The 22,531-nt window shown below is 36.9% G+C and overlaps 1 protein-coding gene across 2 annotated transcripts in view; it reads left to right on the plus strand.

Moving 5' to 3' along the window:
- urb1 (URB1 ribosome biogenesis homolog) overlaps positions 1 to 20,823 on the plus strand; it is a 427,266-nt gene extending 406,443 nt beyond the window's left edge. Inside the window, exons 36-39 of one of the 2 annotated variants that reach the window (XM_051925732.1) lie at positions 3,380 to 3,562; positions 4,260 to 4,501; positions 10,283 to 10,858; positions 17,590 to 20,823. In XM_051925732.1, the coding sequence (XP_051781692.1) occupies positions 3,380 to 3,562; positions 4,260 to 4,501; positions 10,283 to 10,858; positions 17,590 to 17,783 (1,195 nt within the window). In that variant the 3' untranslated portion in view covers positions 17,784 to 20,823. The remainder of the gene's footprint in view (positions 1 to 3,379; positions 3,563 to 4,259; positions 4,502 to 10,282; positions 10,859 to 17,589) is intronic. The other variant, XM_051925734.1, reaches the window with a different exon arrangement.
- Positions 20,824 to 22,531: the final 1,708 nt, after the last annotated feature.

The following is a 22,531-nucleotide window of genomic DNA, read 5'->3' on the forward strand; positions in this document are numbered from 1 at the left end:
CTTAAAATCTGTTTAATTAAAAACTGTTTAATAGCCAATTGTTACAGTATCTGCAATACTTCACTGTGCAAAAATGTTTTATCATATTTTTGCATTGTTGCGGACCACAACGTGCACATTACTTTTCGGAATGGCCCAAGTGAAAGCACTTCCTGAAATGCATCTGCCATTGTGTGGCCTGTAATAGGTGCCTTGAAACTGCTTTGCATGCAGCATAACCTGCTGGAGAGCAAAATTCTGTTCACTGGGCAGTTAAGGTAATGATAAGACATTGGACATACACCACAGCCACAAATGTCAGTGGCAAAGCCACACTTGCATCCTCGATAAGACAATCTCTGTGACGTGAGCACAACTTGTAATTTTGTTTTTGGGTTCTCACACATTCAGGAGGCACCAAAATCCTACATTATCAACAACCAATATTTGTTGATAGTCAAGAACAATATACTGAGCAAGCACAGAGGTAATTTCTCTATGCTCATTCTTATCTTTACTTTCACAGTTTGCAGTCTGCCAGGCTTTATTTTTTATAGTCAATTCTAAGAAATACTTCCACATCACAGCCTTTTTTTTTTTGCTTCTTAACATTCACACAATCAGACATGCATGTTAATAGTGTTGGTTTTAGGCATTTTGGTACATCAGTCATTTTATTGATTTTAAATTGGATATTACAGGCATTCATTAATTAATGCATTTGAAGGTGGGATAGTTTTCATAAGTTATTTTTTAAGACAATGGGGAGAAGTAAAATAAAATCATCATGAAAGCATAGAAGACTCTTCAGTTTATCCATAGCTGCCTAATATTAACAACTACTTGATCACCTGGAATCAGCAACAGATTGAACTATACTTTGAGTGCATCGTTTTGACTAAAGTTTGAGGATATTTAAAATTTACCTTAAAAACAGCAAAAAATTAACTGAAGCATATAGATCACAGGTGTCAAACTCCGGTCCTGGAGGGCCACAGTGGCTGCAGGTTTTCATTCTAACCGTCTTCTTCATTAGTGACCAGTTTTTTGCTGCTAATTAACTTCTTTTGCCTTAATTTTAATTAACTTGACTCAGCCCCTTTGTTGTTTCTTTTTCCTTAATTAGCAGCAAAACAATAATGAGACACAAAATGAGCTGCCCACACAACCAGCTATCCACAATATCTGAAAATAAAGAAAGGTGGAGGTCTCAGTAAGACTGATCTCTCAGATCACCAAAACATTTTGACGGTGTTCTTAGAAAAAAATAGAAAATCAACCATTTTGGAAATGTCTGCTGTGGCAGAATGAGAACAGCAACAAGCCATGGAATTAAAGAACGAGTTAAATTAACAGCAAGAATCAGCTTCTCATTAAGAAACTGGTTGGAGTGAAATTGGTTGGAGTTTGAAGACCCAATTTAGCTGGTCATCTGCTAGCTCGTTTCACATCTCATTTCTCTTTGACTGTCATTTAATAAAGAAATGAATCAAGTCAGAGCACTGAATCCTTAAAAACAGGGCTATTAAAGCAAAGGGCAAATGAGTGAATTAGCAGTGAAAACTGGTCACTGATTAGGAAAAGGGTTAGAATGAAAACCTGCAGCCACTGCGGCCCTCCAGGCCCGGAGTTCAGCACCCCTGATATAGATAATTTAAGTCTGTTTTGCACATGGAGAGATCTCCTAAAGTAACATTCTTTTTAGTTGGTGGTGTTTTTAATTGTAATTTATATATTGACTTTCAAATTGATCTGTTTGTTCTATTTTACAAGCTTTTTAAACAATATTTTATAATTAAATTGCCAGCATTCATTAAATATAGCTGAAGCTACAAAAATTGTACATTGATCACAACTCAGTAGCGAAAAACTATTGTTGTGTGCAAAGTGGCAAGGTTGTATTTCCACATATGGTTGTCCCTTTTTGGTGTTTTTGTTAACTTTAGACTTCTAAAAATGTTTATATGTTATTTGTAAATACCAGATTAGCTAAAATATGTACTACCTCCTAGTGCCCAATTAAGGTTGGTAAAATAGTCTTACACAGTCTTCACAGGTGAGCCTTTTTAGTTTAAGCAAAAGAAGTTTAAAAAGTAATTAAAATTTTGAAGGGAAACTTGTTAAAGGTAAATTTTGGAAGAAACATTAGGACGTTTTTCTTTGCACAGAGAACCACAGACACATGTAATAAGCTACCAAGTAGGCAGCTACTTCACTCTCATGGTTAAAGTCAGTATATGGTTTAGTTTAGCTTTAGGTTGGCTGCAATCAGGTCTTGCTGTGTTCAGTCAGATAAGAATAATTTCTAAATTAATTCTGGTCAGCCTTGTGAGTGAGTGAGTACCTAAGGGGTAATAACCTTTCCGCTTACTCAAAACAATATAACTTGATCAATGGAAAAACATTGTTGAAATTTACCAATAAGGACATGTTTACAAAGCCATTTCTACAGCTATTGGACTCCACCACACCACAGTTAGTAGTTATCTCCAAATAGAGAGATCATTTGGAACAGTGGTGAATTCCCAGAAAAGGCTGCCCTAGCAAAACTACTCTCAGGACTCTGTGGTGACTCATTGAAAAAGTCATAGAGGGTCCCAGAACACCTAAACAACTGCTGGCATCTTTAGTTTCAGCTAAAGTCAGTGTTCATGACTCCACAATACAAAAGAAACTGAGTAAAAAATTGAATTCATGGGACAGTAACAAGATGGGAAACCCTTGGTACTCAAAAGTAACCTCATTGCTCATCTCACATTTGCAATGAAACACCTGGATGATCCCCAGGCCTAAGTCTAAAGTAAAACTTTCTGAAAGACACATACCCCACTATGTCTGGCTTAAAGTTAATATGCCATTTGACAGAATATTATACCTACAGTAAAATATGGGCGTTGCAGTGTTTTGGATGCTTTGCTGCCTCCGGACCTGGAAGACTTGCCATTATTGAACGAACCATGAATTTTGCACTTTATTAAATTATAGGAAGTGTTTACTTTCCATTCATAAAATTAGTTTTTCAAATTGATGGTATGGGTGTCTGATAACTTTGTTTGAATAAAAACGTAATGATTTCAAAAATTTGTTGTCTGTTCATTCAGGTTACATTTCTGTAATAATAGCATTTTGTCTATAGGTCTGAGGTTATACATTGTGCAAAATACACAGAGGCAGAGGATATTGGGAAGAGGACAAATACCTTTTCACAGAACTGTATATTTTTACACATGGGCTGTTGTGGTGCTGTCCATGTTGTGCATGAAACATGAAATTTGCATAACTAACTAATGATTTGCATAATCATTTGACCATGATTTTGATGTATTTCTTATCTTGCCAAAATGTTAATTTTATTGTATCAATGGTCTGTTTTTAATTTTTCATTTTTATTAAATTCAAGATATTTAGAAGACAAGTCACTGTCAAAAATCATATCCCTGGTGCATTCCCTTTGGATAACAAACTTGTCAAATAAGGAGAAGGATGAAGATTGTAGACTTGACCCAAAATCAAAAAAGTTTCTTCCCTTATCTATGGTCAATGAGTTTTGGAATCTTTTAACTATTATCTTACGGCATATTCGGTAAGGTCTTTCTGATTATAAATGTACAGTGCCTTTGCTAATAAATTTCACTATATCATCAGTGGATGCCTTCATTTTAATAGATGTGTTATTCATCTGAATCCAATTTAATGATGGCATTTATGCACTTATGATTTGAGGCAGATATGCTGGAATTTAAACATTAACATTGCAGTTTTTTTAACTTCTATTTATTTATTTATCTGTTTATTTATTGAAGCGTGTTCTGTCATTGTGAGCTTGACCAACTAATTTAAAGATCCTGCTACACCTCTAAAAATGTACATGCATTAAAGCACCCTGCAAATGTGTTCACTGTAGAAAGGAGCAATATTTTTTCTTTTTACTAATTACAGATGAAAAAATATTTTATTTTGTATTCTCTCTTTTAGCATTGTTTTTTTTACAGTTGTTTGCTATGTTTAACAGTCTACACCAGTCTAACCACTGTAATTATTATTGAACCACATTTGTTTTGTTTACATAAATCTTGGTCTAGTAAAAGAAAATGTAACAACAAATGCTTAATTTAAAGAGAATATGTCATTAATGCCATGTAGTATTCTGACTGTATGACCCTAGAATATAAAAATGATAGATTAAAATGTTTTTTTTTATTTGTCTTTAATGCTTGGTTTAACTGTGTGTATGTGCATATAATGCTATTTACATTTAATATTTGTGCTTTTCTTTTCAGAAAAAGCCTTGAACTGTCAAAGATATGCCTGTTGTTTAAGACCATCAAGTCAGTTTTAAAGCATCACACGTCTATTCTCAGAAGTTATCAGGAAAACAAAAAGATTGTTTTAACAGAGAAAGCATTGTCATGTACTGAAGCCCTTATCTTATTGTATAAATGGAGTTTTGTAACCAAAAATGATCACTTACTGGCTGAAGTGCAAGATGTTGCTCAGAAGCACAATGTAAAAGAAATCCTGAGTAAGTATTGACTTGTCTTTCTGGCTTCTTTTCAGAATGTCTTTAAAGTTTTTGACCCTTACCTCAGAGCATGCAACATATATAAATGAGTATTTTTATTTTGGCTATTTTTATGCATGTAGTACAATCAATATTTTAAAAGTAAAATGCTCTGAAAGTATAAACATGCAGTCTATACTCACCAGCCACTTTATTAGGTGCACCTTGCTAGTACCAGGTTGGGCTCCCTCTTGCCATCAGAACTGCCGTAGTTTCTTGTGGCATTGATTCAACAAAGAAACATTCCTCAGGGATTTTGGTCCATAATGACATGATAGCTTCACGTAGTTGCTGCAGATTTGTTGGCTGCACATGCATGATGCGAATCTCCCATTCCATCACATCCCAAAGGTGCTGCATAGGATTGAAATCTGGTGACTGTGGAGGACATTTGAGTACAGTGAACTCATTGTTGTGTACAAGAAAACAGTTTGAGTTGATTTGAGCTTTGTGAAATGACACGTTATCCTGCTGGAAGTAGCCATCTGAAGATGGTTACACTGTAGTCATGAAGGTATGGACATGGTCATCAGCAATACTCAGGTATGCTGTGGCATTTAAAAAATGCTCATTTGGTACTAGGGGGCACAAAGTGTGCCAAGATAATTTCCCCTACACCATTACACCACCACCAGCTTGAACCGTTGATACAAAGCAGGATTGATCTATGCTTTCATGTAGTTAATGCCAAATTCTGATCCTACCATCCAAATATCACAGCAGAAATTGAGACTCATCAGACCAGGTAATGTTTTACCAATCTTCAGTTGTCCAGTTTTGGCAAGCCTGTGTGAATTATACCCTCAGTTTCCTGTTCTTAGCTGATAGGAATGGCACCTGGTGTGATCTCTGCAGCTGTAGCCCATCTGCTTCAAGGTTTGACGTGTTGTGCATTCAGAGATGCTCTTCTGCATACCTCATTTGTAATGAGTTGTTATTTGAGTTACTGTTGCCTTTTTGTCAGCTCAAACCAATCTGGCAATTCTCCTCTGACCTCTGGCATCAACAAGGCATTTTCTTCAAAAGAACTGCCACTAACTGGATAATTTCCCTTTTTCAGACCATTCTTTGTAAACCCTAGATAGATGGTTGTGTGGGAAATTGCCAGTAGATTTCTGAAATACTCAGAGCAACCCGTCTGGCACCAACAACCATGCCATGTTCAAAGTCACTTAATTAAACTTTGTTCACCATGCTGATGCTCAGGTTGAACTTCAGCAGGTCGTCTTGACAATGTCTGCAAGCCTAAACGCATTGTGATTAACTAAAATTCCCATTAACAAGCAGTTCAACAAGTGTGCTTAATATAATGAGTAGTGGGTGTATAATCTAAAACATTGTGTAAAAGAGAAAAAAAAACTATTAACATGTTGATTGCCTCTGGGCTTTAAAACAGTAAACAGTGTTTTAATTATTACCTAACTAAAATGCCTAGATTTAAAATACTTTTGATGTATCCTGAAACAGAAGCCTGTGATGCCAAGTAGTTCATTCATAACACACACACAAACATATATATATATATATATATATATATATATACACACACACACATATACAGTGGAACCTCGGTTCACGACCATAATTTGTTCCAAACTCTGGTCGTAAACCAATTTGGTCGTGAACCGAAGCAATTTCCCCCATAGGATTGTATGTAAATACAATTAATCCATTCCAGACCATATGAATTGTATGTAAATATATATTTTTTTAAATTTTTTAAGCACAAATATAGTTAATTAAACCATAGAATGCATAGCGTATTAATAAACTAAATGTAAAAACATTTAATAACACTGAGAAAACCTTGAACAACAGAGAAAACTAACACTGCAATAGTTCGCGCTATAGTGGTACCAACCGCTGGCTAAAAACACTTTTTTTTTTTTTTATGAGTTTTAAGTACAGGGAAAAAAATGAACATTTGAAAAAATCTGCAATTTAATAAACCACCAAGAAAAGTAACATTGCAACAATGCACGATACGAACCGATCGCTGTAAACAGAAGTGAAAACAAAATCAAGCCCAGTGCATTCTTTAACTGCCTTCTCTACCTTATGAGTCCAGCCCTCTCTCTCGCTCTGTGTGTGCATCTGTCTCTCTCTTGCGCTGCCTTTGTGTGTGCTCGACTCTCTCTCTCGCACTGCCTGTGTGTGTGCGCGGCTCTCTCTCGCGCTGCCTGTGTGTGTGCGCGGCTCTCTCTCGCGCTGCCTGTGTGTGTGCGTCTGTCTCTCTGTCGCGCTGCCTCTGTGTGTGTGTCGCACGTGCTCTCGCTCTCTCTCTTGCTCGCTGCACAGGAAATGCACAGGGAGAGACTGAACATGTACAAACCGAAAGGGAAACTGGCTTGTTCGTATGCCGAGTGTGTGGTCATGAACCGAGGCAAAAGTTTGGCAAACTTTTTGGTCGTAAACCGATTTGTATGTGTACCGAGACGTTCATGAACCGAGGTTCCACTGTGTATATATATATATATATATATATAATATACGCACATACATATACACATACATACATACACTATAACACACTTTAATCTGCTCATGAAACAATTACAGTGAAGCTGATGGGTTTGTTAAAAGCTACTTTTTATTTCAAGCACATTTTTGTCTGTTCAGCTTTTCTTGTGGAATGGTAGTGAGGTAATTTTAAAACCTCTTATGATTGCCTAGTTTTCTAGAAATTAACATAGCGATTACAGGAAAATGCTACAATCATAATCACATCATTGTAATTTAAAGTATACAATTAAGACTTACAGCCAAGGTACTGCCAATTTAAAAAAAAAAAAAGTCCTTCTCCCTTTGTATTTTTGATACCATTTCTTACACTCCTATAATATTTTAATTTTTCTCTCCCATGTTTTTTATGATGCAAGTTGTTTCAGATTATTTTGTATGTAAGAAAGAACAATATAAACCAGAAGACTGCAAGTCACTTTGCCCAGGTGCCATACCATTTTGATTGAACTCGAAGAATCTTTTTCTGAAAAATGTTAGATGTACATATAGTTAATTTGATAACCAATCACCTCGAAATGTCATGAATGAGCCTCAGGTAAAACAGGACGGGAAGCGTCTGTATGTTCGATCAGAGCTTCTGTAAAAGAATACAACACTCAAAAATGATTATACAGTAATCCCTCCTCCATCGCGGGGGTTGCATTCCAGAGCCACCCGCGAAATAAGAAAATCCGCGAAGTAGAAACCATATGTTTATATGGTTATTTTTATATTGTCATGCTTGGGTCACAGATTTGCGCAGAAACACAGGAGGTTGTAGAGAGACAGGAACGTTATTCAAACACTGCAAACAAACATTTGTCTCTTTTTCAAAAGTTTAAACTGTGCTCCATGACAAGACAGAGATGACAGTTCCGTCTCACAATTAAAAGAATGTAAACATATCTTCCTCTTCAAAGGAGTGCGCGTCAGGAGCACAGAAAGACAGAGGAAAGCAAACAAATCAATAGGGCTGTTTGGCTTTTAAGTTTGCGAAGCACTGCGGCACAAAGCTGTTGAAGGCGGCAGCTCACACCCCCTCCGTCATGAGCAGAGAGATAGAGAGAGAGACAGAGAAAAACAAACATGCAAAAATCAATACGTGCCCTTTGAGCTTTTAAGTATGCGAAGCACCGTGCAGCATGTCGCTTCACTAAGCAGCTGCACAGAAGGTAGCAACGTGAAGATAATCATTCAGCATTTTTAGACGAGCGTCCGTATCGTCTAGGTGTGCGAACAGCCCCCCTGCTCACACCCCCTACGTCAGGATCAGAGAAAGTCAGCGCAAGAGAGAGAAAGAGAAAAGTAAGTTGGGTAGCTTCTCAGCCATCTGCCAATAGCGTCCCTTGTATGAAATCAACTGGGCAAACCAACTGAGGAAGCATGTACCAGAAATTAAAAGACCCATTGTCCTCAGAAATCCGCGAACCAGCAAAAAATCCGTGATATATATTTAAATATGCTTACATATAAAATCCGCGATAGAGTGAAGCCGCGAAAGGCGAAGCGCGATATAGCGAGGGATCACTGTACTGATTATATACAGTATATGCAGAGTATACACTATGTTTTATTATATACAGTATGTAGTTTGTACTGATGGCCAAGGGAAATGTTTAACATCAAATTTTTATGGAGAAAAAAGATTAGATTAATGGAGAATAGATGACCCCTTAATTTATTATTCGAGAGTCCTGTCAAAAGTGCAATCATTTGCTGTTATCCAGTGTTGGACTCCATAGTTGCCTATTCTATTAAAAACTTTATTTTTGTTCTCCAACATAACAGTTTTTTTTTTTTCTTTGGACATTACTACAAACCACATTGTAACAAGTAAAAAATATTTTTGGGAGGAGTACTCCTTTACATGCAAGAGTTTTTTTGAAGCATCTGTATGTAATGTTTGATTAAAGTGACTTTTAAAACTGAAAAATGATACGTAATTTTAGGAATGTTTGATGTAGGCTGATATATAGAGCACACACTAGTATTACATCAAGGTTAGCTTCCTGCATTATGTATGTATTGGATAAAAAAAACCAAAATGGACGTAAGGTATGGGGGTGTACAGATGAATGGGTTATTTTTTCTTTTTTTCAGTGCATTCCGTTAAACCAGGAAGCTAAACAACACTCTGCTCTGTACAAAGGTGTCCCATTTTCTTGCAAAGGTTTATTTGGGTTGACAGTCAGGGAATCAGTTATTTTTTTATTAAGGTGCTTGATCAAGAGAACAGAATAAAATAATGTTGTTTTAGTTTCTGTGAAACATTCAACACCGTAACATTGTCATCTGTTAGTAGAATGAGATGTATTTAAACACTTTTGTGAAACATTTGTAGTGTACCTATAAAATAGTCGAATTAAAAGGCCAAGAGAAAGAGTGCGTATTAAATCAGATCTAATAGTGCATTCAGAATTAGTACTATACCATGTTATATTAATTAACTCCAGTGTTAACCTTTTCAGTAGTGGTCTTTTTTTCCCCTAGCACCACTGTCTAGCTCAGCTACTCCTGTCCAGTGGTTTGTTCCTGAGCTGTTCCCTGGGCTGTATCTTGGGTAGATGGTTAGCACAGTTTCATATTTTTATGTGCATATTTTCTTTCCAAGCTCTAATTTTGTAACTAAACAACAATCATAAGACTGGGATAGCTGTTTGCATAACATGTAATATCTTCTGCAAAGGCGGGATGGAAGTTACACCTCTGATGATGTACATTTGATATGGCATTGACTAAAGTTAACATTACATATATTTATATTATATACTTGAAAGAAAAATGGGGATATCTGTAATTCAAGCTTACAAATAAGCTAGTGATATCCAGCAGAGCAAGTAGGAGCAGCTCTCTGTGTGGAGTGTGCTTGTTCTCGCCTTGTGTGCATTTTCTCCAGATGTTTCCTCACACGTCTGATAAATATGTCAGATTGACTGACAAATCTAAACTGGCTTTGCTCGCATTACTGTGGGTGGAGGCGTGAGTGTGGCCTCTCTAATCCAACATTGTTTGTTGTCTTGGGTGCCGTGCTCCAAGGATAGACTCTGACATCCCCTTTGTGAGGGATGGGAAAAAATAGAATAAATCATATCTTGATCAGCTAGGTTTTCATGAGATTCTTTTAAATATTCTATGAGCTTAATAAACTTTCAAGCATTGTCATAATATAAATTCATATGTTATATAAAATTTGCATAATATTGTTATTTTTATTTATTTTTTATTTATTTTTTTTTTTAGTAAAAGAAAATTTTCAAAAGAAAGATCACACTCAAGCAGATGCAAATAATACTACAGAAGACACCACAGAGGACACTGCACAGATAGACTGTTTAAATGAATGCGAAGAAAACCTCAGAAGCATATTAACTAAATGGGAGCCCTGTATTTCACCATGTCATCCTTACAACTCTCCTGGTGAACTGTCTGACATACACAGACAACTTGATCATGCATCTGCATGTTTGATAGTGAAATGGGAACTGAAGTCCTTTGGTGGTTGCCAAACATGCCCAAATGATTTACTAATATTTTTAGAGTGGTTACAAAAAAAAATTTTAACCCACCATGTAGTTATTAATGAACTTCTTCAAGACAGCTTGGTGAAGCTCAGTTTTCTCCAGCTTTATCACAGAGTGAATGGTCTTAGATGGAAAGTAGATGAAGTAGATGGAAAAAATACCATGGTGCTTCAGATATTCACTTCTGTAATGATACAGTTACTGGAGGCTCAGAATTCACTTGACATGAAAATTCACAATACTGTCATGAAGTTTTGCTTACAAGATGAGACTGAAGAAAACAACTTGAACAGAGGTAACCTACCTTATCGTTTAATTTCTTTACATGTTTGTTCTTTCAGAACACCCAAGGTAAATGGTAAACATTACATGACATGTATCCCCCCCTTTTCTTTACACAGCACATTGGTGCTTTCTTTAACTCTGCATTCATATTGTAACTTCAAGGAACCGAGTTTATATGATTTCCATATATTTGTTTGTTTGAATCCAAGTCCTAAGATCATTCATGTCAGTTTAACTGGCAAAACTAAACAGAATTGGAATGCATGAGAAAGAAAGTATGTGTTTACTCATTCATTGTATGTATGTCCTGTCGCACTGTTGGCCTGACAGGTTTTTACAATTTTCATACTATCATAATTTCAAGTCATCCATGAACCTGTAATTGAAAAATCTAATTAGAAAATGAAGAATGAAGGAAAAGAGAAACCTCTTAATAGCATTACATAGCCAATAATTGAGCACAGTGTTAGGTTTATTTATCAAAGCTTTAACAATCATTCAGTATTCCTGTAGACAAACTCACGTATTTCCCCGCTGTTGCGGTATCTGGAGGACCATTGCCAATTTGGAATATTGTTTTGTTTCGTTTCAGAATTGTTCACTAATTTCTCCTTTTCATAATAAAGGTTTTCACAAGATCTGCCCATTATTTAATATAGTTCATAACTTCCTTTCCACCTGAATTAACCAGAATGCCAGACTGAGATTTATAGGTATATAATATGCTTCTTATAATTACTCTACTTGGTAGCTTATTCCATATGTCTACATCATGCTTAATGAAGAAATACATTCTAACAGTTGTTCAGAATTTCAGTTTAGTCAACTACCGTTTTTATGCTTATGCTGTTGATGAAGTACTGATTTGAAAGTCACAACCAACATCTGTAATACTTGCCGCTTTTCTAATTTTATATTTTTTTCTCTTGTAATCTTTGTTTGCTAAAGGTAGCAAGATTTATTTCATACAGTCTTTCTTCATAGCAAATAGATATGAAATAAGTAATACGTATAGTAACTGTTTTTTTGGACTGATATATCTGTACTGTAATTTGGATATCAAAACTGTACACAATATTCCAGATGTGGCCTCAAAAATGATGTATGATATAAAGTTTGTTAGTAGAAACACATACTCACCAAGGCATGCAGTTAGAATTGCCAAAACAGCATACTTTATTGCTGAACATGAATGTGCAAACATGAGTTTATGTAACTTGTTTGGTTTTTGAAGGCAAACTAATGTTCTTGAACTTAAACACTACAATGTGACAAACACAGTAAAAGCACAAACTGTATGTTATATTTTTGAATGGCTAAGATTTATTGACTAAAGTAATGTCAGTCCACTTATTCCTGTATTTCTGGATTTGTACACAGGCAGAAATAAAGTTTGTCACTCAGGTATGATGTTTACAAAAGTTCCGAAATACTGGATTAATGTAAAGGTATTAGCAGCATGCACTGATACAGTGCATTGCCACACCCACCACACGACAAACCAACTCAGGATCCTAGATTTGAACCTGAGTGCAGCCATGCAACGCGTGACACCTCGGCACCACACTACTTCAGATGAAATGGACCAGTGTGAGGTTTTTTTTATGGGGGCTGGAGTGCCAGTTAAAACTGACAAGAAAAAAGGAGGGGCAGATTGGGACAATTAAAGCACTTGGAGTCTGTGTAATTTAACATTTGAATGAATTTGACATATCTGTTAAGTATTACGGCGGCACGGTGGCGCAGTGGGTAGCGCTGCTGCCTCGCAGTTGGGAGATCTGGGGACCTGGGTTCGATTCCCGGGTCCTCCCTGCGTGGAGTTTGCATGTTCTCCCCGTGTCTGCGTGGGTTTCCTCCGGGCGCTCCGGTTTCCTCCCACAGTCCAAAGACATGCAGGTTAGGTGGATTGGCGATTCTAAATTGGCCCTAGTGTGTGCTTGGTGTGTGGGTGTGTTTGTGTGTGTCCTGCGGTGGGTTGGCACCCTGCCCAGGATTGTTTCCTGCCTTGTGCCCTGTGTTGGCTGGGATTGGCTCCAGCAGACCCCCGTGACCCTGTGTTCGGATTCAGCGGGTTGGAAAATGGATGGATGTTAAGTATTACTCTTTAGTACATGATGCAAATATAATTCCTACATTAGCAAATGTAACAAACCTAACAGAGTAATTATCTGACAAATCAGAAAACATGTTATTACAAAACAGCTTTAAACCATTTATTTAAATGAAAATATCCTGAATTATCTTGGAATTCACTAATTCAACATTGCAGATACTGTAATGTTTTGAATATTTATTTTTAGTATTGTTTTTAATCAGTATTTTTTAGTTACAGGAAAGAAAATGTCAAAGAACAAATTTAGAATGAGCGAATGTTAAAAAAAAGCAGGTAGTTAGTTATAGGGCATCAATTATATTTTGATATTTATGAATGCCAGTACAACTTTACTTGATGGATATACCACAATTAAAAATTATATATAAATACAATTACAAAAGAGGTGCAATATTGTTGACTTGAATAATGTAAGTACTTTTATTTAAAAAAAAAAAAAAAAAAAAAAAAAAAGGGGGTTTCAGTTTTTGCTGTGGTATGAAATAGGTGCGAGTATTGTCAGTCAGTTAGTCATTTTCCAATCCGCTATATCCTAACACATGGTCACGGGGGGGTCTGCTGGAGCCAATCCCAGCCAGCACAGGGCGCAAAGCAGGAACAAACCCCTGTGCAGGGCGCCAGCCCACCACTGGGCACACACACACACACACCAGGGACAATTTAGGATTGCCAGTGCACCTAACCTGCATGACTTTGGACTGTGGGAGGAAACTGGAGCACCCAGAGGAAACCCATGCAGATATGGGAAGAACATGCAAACTCCACGCAGGGAGGACCCGGGAAGCGAACCCAGGTCTCCTTACTGTGAGGTAGCAGCGTTACCACTGCACAACTGTGCCACCCTGTGAGTATTTTACTACAGTATACAAATAGGTAAATGCCAAACTGTCAACTGGTTCAATATACAGTGCATCTGGAAAGTATTCACAGTGCATCACTTTTTCCACATTTTGTTATATTACAGCCTTATTCCAAAATGGATTAAATTCATTTTTTTCCTCAGAATTCTACACACAACACCCCATAATAACAACGTGAAAAACGTTTACTTGAGATTTTTGCAAATTTATTAAAAATAAAAAAATTGAGAAAGCACATGTACATAAGTATTCACAGCCTTTGTCATGAAGCTCAAAATTGAGCTCAGGTGCATCCTGTTTCCCCTGATCATCCTTGAGATGTTTCTGCAGCTTAATTGGAGTCCACCTGTGGTAAATTCAGTTGATTGGACATGATTTGGAAAGGCACACACCTGTCTATATAGGTCCCACAGTTGACGGTTCATGTCAGAGCACAAACCAAGCATGAAGTCAAAGGAATTTTCTGTAGACCTCCAAGATAGGATTGTCTCGAGGCACAAATCTGGGGAAGGTTACAGAAAAATTTCTGCTGCTTTGAAGGTCCCAATGAGCACAGTGGCCTCCATCATCCGTAAGTGGAAGAAGTTCGAAACCACCAGGACTCTTCCTAGAGCAGGCCAGCCATCTAAACTGAGCGATCGGTGGAGAAGGGCCTTAGTCAGGGAGGTGACCAAGAACCTGATGGTCGCTCTGTCAGAGCTTCAGAGGTCCACTGTGGAGAGAGGAAAACCTTCCAGGATGACAACCATCTCTGCAGCAATCCCCCAATCAGGCCTGTATGGTAGAGTGGCCAGACGGAAGCCACTCCTTAGTAAAAGGCACATGGCAGCCCGCCTGGAGTTTGCCAAAAGGCACCTGAAGGACTCTCAGACCATGAGAAAGAAAATTCTCTGGTCTGATGAGACAAAGATTGAACTCTTTGGTGTGAATGCCAGGCGTCACGTTTGGAGGAACCAGGCACCGCTCATCACCAGGCCAATACCATCCCTACAGTGAAGCATGGTGGTGGCAACATCATGCTGTGGGGATGTTTTTCAGCGGCAGGGACTGGGAGACTAGTCAGGATAAAGGGAAAGATGACTGCAGCAATGTACAGAAACATCCTGGATGAAAACCTGCTCCAGAGTGCTCTTGACCTCAGACTCGGGCAACGGTTCATCTTTAAGCAGGACAACGACCCAAAGCACACAGCCAAGATATCAAAGGATATCTTCAGGACAACTCTGTGAATGTCATTGAGTGGCCCAGACTTGAATCTGATTGAACATCTCTGGAGAGATCTTTAAATGGCTGTGCACCGACGCTTCCCATCCAACCTGATGGAACTTGAGAGGTGCTGCAAAGAGGGATAGGTGTGCCACACTTGTGGCATCATATTCAAAAAGACTTGAGGCTGTAATTGCTGCCAAATGTGCATCGACAAAGTATTGAGCAAAGGCTGTGAATACTTATGTACATGTGATTTCTCAGTTTTTTTATTTTTAATAAATTTGCAAAAACCTCAAGTAAACTTTTTTCACGTTGTCATTATGGGGTGTTGTGTGTAGAATTCTGAGGAAAAAATGAATTTAATTCATTTTGAAATAAGGCTGTAATATAACAAAATGTGGAAAAAGTGATGCGCTGTGAATACTTTCCGGATGCACTGTACGAAGTTTCTTTCAAAACAGTTACTTCATTTATTAACACTCCTGAATTCTCATCAAAGTAAAGAGTTAATACTCGGGTTATTTGCTGATGTTTCGGTATAAAGGACCTTTCACAGCAAGGACCATTCCATTAAATAAAATGAAGTACAGTGGATTCAGAAAATATTTAGGTGCCTTCACTTTCCACACACTTTGTTGTGTTAAGTTTTCGATGGATACCATTAACGTTTCTTCTCATCAGTCTGCACTCTATAACCTATAATGACAACATGAAAACACATTTACAGAAAGGTTTGCAAATTTATTAAATTTCAAAAACTAAAATATCTCTTATGTTGGTATTTAAAAACCTCTGTTGTAGCACTCCAGCTTGTGCTCAAGAGCATCCTGTTTGCGTTAATTATCCTTGAGATGTGTTAAAAACTTAATTGTAGTCTACCTCTGGCAAATTTAATTGATTGGCCATAGTTTAGAAATCCACACACCAAACTTCACACTGCATGACGGGACCAAAACCAAACCATGAAGTCCAAGGAACTCTCTGTATACCTCACTGGTAAAATTATGGTAAGGCATTAATAAGGACAAGGGAATAAAACCATTTCTTAAGCTTTGGGTGTTCCCAAGAACACACTGGGCTTAATAATTGTAAAACTGAATAACTTTGGCCATCCTGCCAGGCTGAGAAACCCAGTAAGAAAAGCCTTGGTCCTGTGAAGTGACCAAGAACCTATTGTTCACGCTAACAGATTTTTCAGGACGACAACCATTTCAGAAGCACTGCTTCAATCAGGCATTTATGGTAGAGTGGCAAAGTGGAAGCAATTCTTGAGTTAAAGGCATATTCCAGTTTAATGTATTCTCTGGTCTGATGAGACAAAAAATGAACTCGCTGGGCAGATCTCCAAGCACTTTGTCTGACAAAGACCAAGCACAACACATAATCTGCCTGATACTATTCCTATTGTGAAGTATGCTGGTGGTGGCATCATGCTGTTGGTCAGATATGAGGGAAGGATGAATGCAGCAAAATTTTGCGAGGCCTTAAAGAAAACCTGCTGCAGAATGCATGTGACCTCAGACTGGGATGACGGTCCACCTTTCAGTGCAACAATGACCCGAGTCATACAGCCAAAACAATGCTGGAGTGGCTTTGGGATTAGTGTCAGGCTATGTTTGTGTAGCCCAGCCAAAGCTCAGACTTAAACTCACAGACCATGTTTGGAGAGACCCGAAGATGGCAGTTAACATACAGTATGCTTCTCATCTAGTTTAGCAGAACTTGATAGGATATGCCAAAAGAAATTGTCTAAACTGCTCAAATCCAGGTATGCAAATCTTGTAGAGACTTGCCCAAAAAGATTTGAAGTTGTAATTTCTGCTGAAGGGGCAGAGTATTGAATTAAGTGTCTGACTACTTACTTTTAATAAATTTGCGAACCTTTCCGAAAAACACATTTTCACTTTGTCATTATGGGTTATTGAGTGTGAATTGATGGGTAAATGCTGGTTGGAGTCATTTGGTGAGACAACTTGAAATACAGTAGGACAAATCAGTCTTGGTACAGCAAGTACAAATGCGTACTAAGAATTGCTTTTGAATCATTCTTTTCCTGCCTTCTTCAGATTCCAATGGGTAAATTGACAAGAGAGAGTTGGAGAGACCGCTTAATCAGCACCTTCTAGCTTTCATGTAAGATCCTTTTGTTAGGAGGACTCTTAGTGCAGCAAGAACCACAGAGAAGCTTAGCTTAGATTGCCAACTGGATCCTGCGTTGGGGTTCCATCTAGAAACTTTGCATGTAATTATGTAATGCTCTCCTGCAAGTGAAATTAAGCAATTTTGCTTTGAAGGTTGTGCCATATATAAACCTCATGAATTTTGACAGAAGTGCAAAATGAATTGGATTTTAAATGTTCGGATGTGCTTAAAATACAATTTTAAGAATGTATTATTGACATGTTCTGCATTCACATTGGAAAGAACTACTATATCTAGTAAAACACTTTCTATTCAATGTTGTTAATTAATTTGTGTTGTGAAAGGTTTTCTGCTAAATGTGAGTTGATTTTGTTTCTGATATATTTATGGTTTTTTTTGTTTGTTTTTGTTTTGTAGCTGGATGTTTGACACTGCTTTCATTATACATTCATGTTATGTGGTTTGCAGCAAAACATCATGACATCTTCCTGAACTATATTACATTATTAATGGAAGCAGCTGAAAAGATTCCTAAAAAGAAGAAAGATAAAACACCTGGGGATTTCTTCTCAGTCTGTAAAGAGTTGTCTTCAGTTCTGAACAAATGCTAAATGGAATGAAACAAATGACTTAATGTGTAACTGTAAATTATTTAAATTCTGTGGACATTTATCAGGTTTGCTACAGTACATTAACTGTGACTTCCAGTATGTATTTGCACAGGTTAATGTTTATCTTTCTGTCAGTGTGAAATCTGAATTAGTATTACAGATGTTATAAGCAATCAACAACAAACAACCCTAGGGAAATAACAATAAATTAAGCCTGATCTGTATACTGTTAAATTATGAAGCAGCTCCCATTTTTTTTACTGTCATCTAGATTAGCAGGCTTAAGGTGCTAAATTATTAGAATTCACACGCTGAAAGCCAAATAGTTACATTATTAAAAGAAATTCTAATACACAGGAATCACAGTCTGTAAGCTAAATTTTCTATGCATATATTACACACTCCCCCTCCATATGCTTTATAATTACACTTTTATAACAGTGTGCTGTTGTCTTTTCATTGGATCAAAATAGTTGATGCTGAAGAAAACTAGAAAAGATACAGAAACCTGAATGAACATCAGATTGACAGAGGATTCTGTACACACACACACGTACTTCAAATAGGAACTTGGCACCCAGAAAAAACAGCTCATCAAGAGAAGTTTTGTTGAAGGCTTTTAGACTTATTGCAAGTCTTTTTAAGAAACATTCCCAATAATTTTAGGTGAAAACTGTAGGTTGGAACTTCATCCATGGGAAAATGTTCATTGACATAATGTAAATAATTAGGAAGTACAAAAAAATGTCATTTTAAAATGCTAAAAAATAATTGAAAAAAATAAGTTTTTTATGTTTAATTACCTGTGGTGGGTTGGCACCCTGCCCGGGATTGGTTCTTGCCTTGTGCCCTGTGTTGGCTGGGATTGGCTCCAGCAGACCCCCGTGACCCTGTGTTCGGATTCAGCGGGTTGGAAAATGGATGGATGGATGTTTAATTACTGCCTTAAACTCACTTAAGAACACCAAACATCAGAGAAAACATAGAAGTAGAAAAGAGTTGATAATTACGTTGTTTTTTTAACTTTTTAATTTAATCACTATTTGAGTAAAGTTTGGCCTTTAGCATATGCATCTGTTTCTTTGACTGCATTTGACCTGACTTCCAAAGCTTTTTGCCTTATTTTGTAAGTGCTGTAGTGCTGATTGGTGAGTAATAAAATGGTTGTTTATAAATTTGCATGAAGTGAAACTCAGTAGGTTCAGTGGAAAAAAAGCCATTGCTTAGTATAGATACTAAATATCTTTGGTTGTTTGTAAGATAATGTTCTACAAAAAGGTATTCTGTATTATTTTTATATAGAAAAGTATAAAATGTAACTACGACAAGTGATAACTCATTATCTTTTAATGAAACTTACACTACAAACCATAAATAGTCTTTGTCTTTTACGGCAGTAGTGATAATATCAGCCAAGCTGTCAAATACTCAGTGTAATGTTCCTATCAGAATAAAATGTGCTTCTCATTTGTTCTAATCAGTGGCATGTAAAAATCCACATTCCAGTGTAACTTGCTCATAGTCATTTGCAAAACTTAGAACTTGCAAAAACCTTCCACCAGAGGTGATGCTCGGTGCCAAAGTACAGATAACTGATAATCTTTACAGTACAGCTAAGAAGATTACACAATATTGTATAGAAAAGTATAGAAAATATAGACAGTTTGTATCAGAGTTTAAGCTGTGTCCCCATCTTCCAAAAGAAAGAGATGTAGCTTTCATTTTGTTTGCTGAAGGTATTGGTTAATTTTCATTTTAATCATTTCAAAGTTTTATAAAAAAAAATGTAAAAGTAATATAAACTTATTAGGCATTCAAATGTTACTTTCAAGTCCTGTTGTGGCTGCAACGATAAGTGGAAAGTGCATGTTCCATTCAATTACATAATTTTGTGTTGATGTCTGTCTTGTTGTCATTATTAATTTCAGAATATAGTTGTTTCTGGGATGAAAGGACTTTTGGGATAAAGAACAGTCAGATATAAGTAACACTTTGTCAAGTGCCCAATCTTATTTATATCTGCCTGCTCTTTCTCTCAAAAGTTGCATAATTTATGGATACCCAAAGTGGAACCATCAATGCAGACTTGGAAAATACTTTTGGGTTATACATTGATAAGGAAATTCAAATGCCAATAAAAAGTGTTGTGTAAAGGAAGTCTAAGGCACAAATACCCTAACCTGCATGTGGCCACCTGATTGTCATCCATCAATGTGCAGTTTCTTTTGAGCATGCAATAGTCACATAAGTGGAATTGCACCTTGAATTTTGTTGAAAATATTAAGTTTTTTTTCATGATCAGCTCTGCAGCTAACCACCAAAACCCAGCCAATATAGTCATGCTGGTTTGGCTGAATATGAAAAGTCCAGTGCTTCCTTTGTCTGCTACTACTTAATTACATTTTTTTATTTTTCTCTCTGTAATGTATTGCTGTTTTATATTGAATATGTATTCTGTTGTGCTGCAATTCAACAAACTCGGTGTGATAGAATTTGCTTAGGCAATACTTCATATTGACCAGGGTCAATAAAGGTAAATGACATTGGAATGTCAGAAATCTACAAGGTGTCTGTAATTTTTCTTCCATGTCCAAGTGTTTATTGCTACACTTGTAAGTGCCCCTGTCTCACTTTTGTAATATATTCATGGTTTGGAGGTCACTTTTTTAAGTTGTGGCAAATTAATTTTAGCAAGAGTACAATTTTTAATGTAACACTAAGGTGGTTTTGTATACTTTCCTGTGTTTTTATCTTTTTTGTCATAATTAGCCAATCGGTTTGAAAAAATTAGCCATCAAAGTATTTAAATTCTCTTTAGAACCTGGCTCGCCCTATTTAGTGCATTGGCTTTTTGTTACTTTCCTTTGTGAGTTCTGTTCCTTGAGGCATACGGTGAATTACACCAACACAAATACAGAAATACTAAGTGACCTATGAAATAGTGTAACATCAGGAGCACCTTCACTTTAGACTTCTGAGCTGCTCCAGTATGTAGCTGCTCTCTAAAGCTAGCTTCTGTTTATATTTAAAGCCTACTATTAAATTTTGCTTCTGACTTGTCAGTAATAAAACCGCATCAAGGTGAAAAGGTGTGTGTGGCTCATTCATTTATGACACTTACTTTGCAATTGTTGAACAAACTTAACACTATAGGCAGTTTTGCTCTATTCTAGTAATTAGTTAAATTACCACAGGCAGCAAAGCAACTAGCAACTTTTAGGCTATACCACTACAAACTGAGGAATGCTCCATTGGTTTAAACATTTTAAAAAATAACCATGAAGAGCTCTAACTTGAGCATAGTTGAATTCTGTTATGCTTGGGGTCATTACTAATCCATTACCTTTCTCTTTGTGTGTGTCCTGTGCCATGCCCTTCATGTGAAAAGAATTAGACTTTGGAAAGGAACTCGAAGCAAGTATGGAAAAAGGCATCACCACAGGGTCATCCTAGAGCTGGACCAGCTGCTGGATTCCTGTTTGTACATCTCTGCCATAATCTGTGACATTTGCTTAGATGGTTTCTGGTACATAATCATAAGCTGTACAGGGAGTTGAACTCAGTTATGCAGCTCTTGATTTTGAACTTTCTAAGAAGATGATGCAATGAGAAGTCAAGCAAAATAGCAACTTTTATTGGCTAACTAAAAATATTACAAAATGCAAGCTTTTGAGGCAGCTCAGTCCCCTTCTTCAGACATCTTGCATTTGGCTCAAATGTAGCCCAAACTCTGCTATCCATTTAACCTTCCTCTTATGTTAGCTTTTTGTTACTATCTCATGTTAATGGGTCGGTTTTGACCCGTGTCTTTAATCAGCCATATTACCCTCAAAACAATTATTTATCATCCCATTTTTTTCCTTACCTCTTGGTTACTTTGTTACGCTTCCTTGTCCATTAAAAGAATGTTTTTAATATTTTTGCTGTGACCTCATGAGCTTTTACTTTAACAGCATACCTCTCGTTTTCAATTTTAAAAAATGATTAAATGAACCTCAAGAGAATTATTTAAATAAATAAAAGGTTATGTTGCCTGACTATTACTGAGGGGTATTAGAACACATCTCTTAAATAAATTTGTTATATATATTTTTTATTAATATATTAATTACTATAGTAACATCTATGGTGTTACGGGTCAAATTTGACCCATATATATTTATTTCAAAGAAAAAGGCAAAAAAGTATTTTCAAAAATAACTTTAATATAAATGGAAAGCTAAACAAGTAAATCTCAAAATGTGGATTTGCAAGGTCAAACAAACAACGAACAATCAAGCAAATCAAACCAATAGAAATGAGGCACTAGTTCCAAAAAACGTCTTTGTGTGCAAGAACATGCATGTGTGGCAAAAAGTGACACTTTTAGTGTGTTCTTTACAAAACTATTTTTTTCAGTAGAAGCAGAGTACGTTTGTCTTTCTGTCTTTATTGCTAGGGCAGACCTGACACCTCTTTCTTTTAGAATCAGGTGGCCTCAGTGGGGCTGTGGCTGTGTAGGTTAATGTTGAGGCAGTGCTGGCCGAAGAGGATGCTGGCACTGATGCTCTTTGTGTTGCTGATGGTGTGGAAGGAGTGCTACGTGAGCTCTGCAGCTGTCTGACCAAGGCTGCAGCGGCTGGGTCCCAGGGCACCCGTTCCCTTCGCTCAATGTGTGCCTTGACAAGGGAACTTCCTAACTCCTCAAGAAACATTCTCCGCTTGTTTTTTCTGGTTGAGTTCCACCCAAGGTGAATGTGGGTCCACAA

The sequence above is a fragment of the Erpetoichthys calabaricus genome, chromosome 4, assembly GCF_900747795.2.
Source record: "Erpetoichthys calabaricus chromosome 4, fErpCal1.3, whole genome shotgun sequence".
In the NCBI taxonomy this organism is placed as follows: Eukaryota; Metazoa; Chordata; class Cladistia; order Polypteriformes; family Polypteridae; genus Erpetoichthys; species Erpetoichthys calabaricus.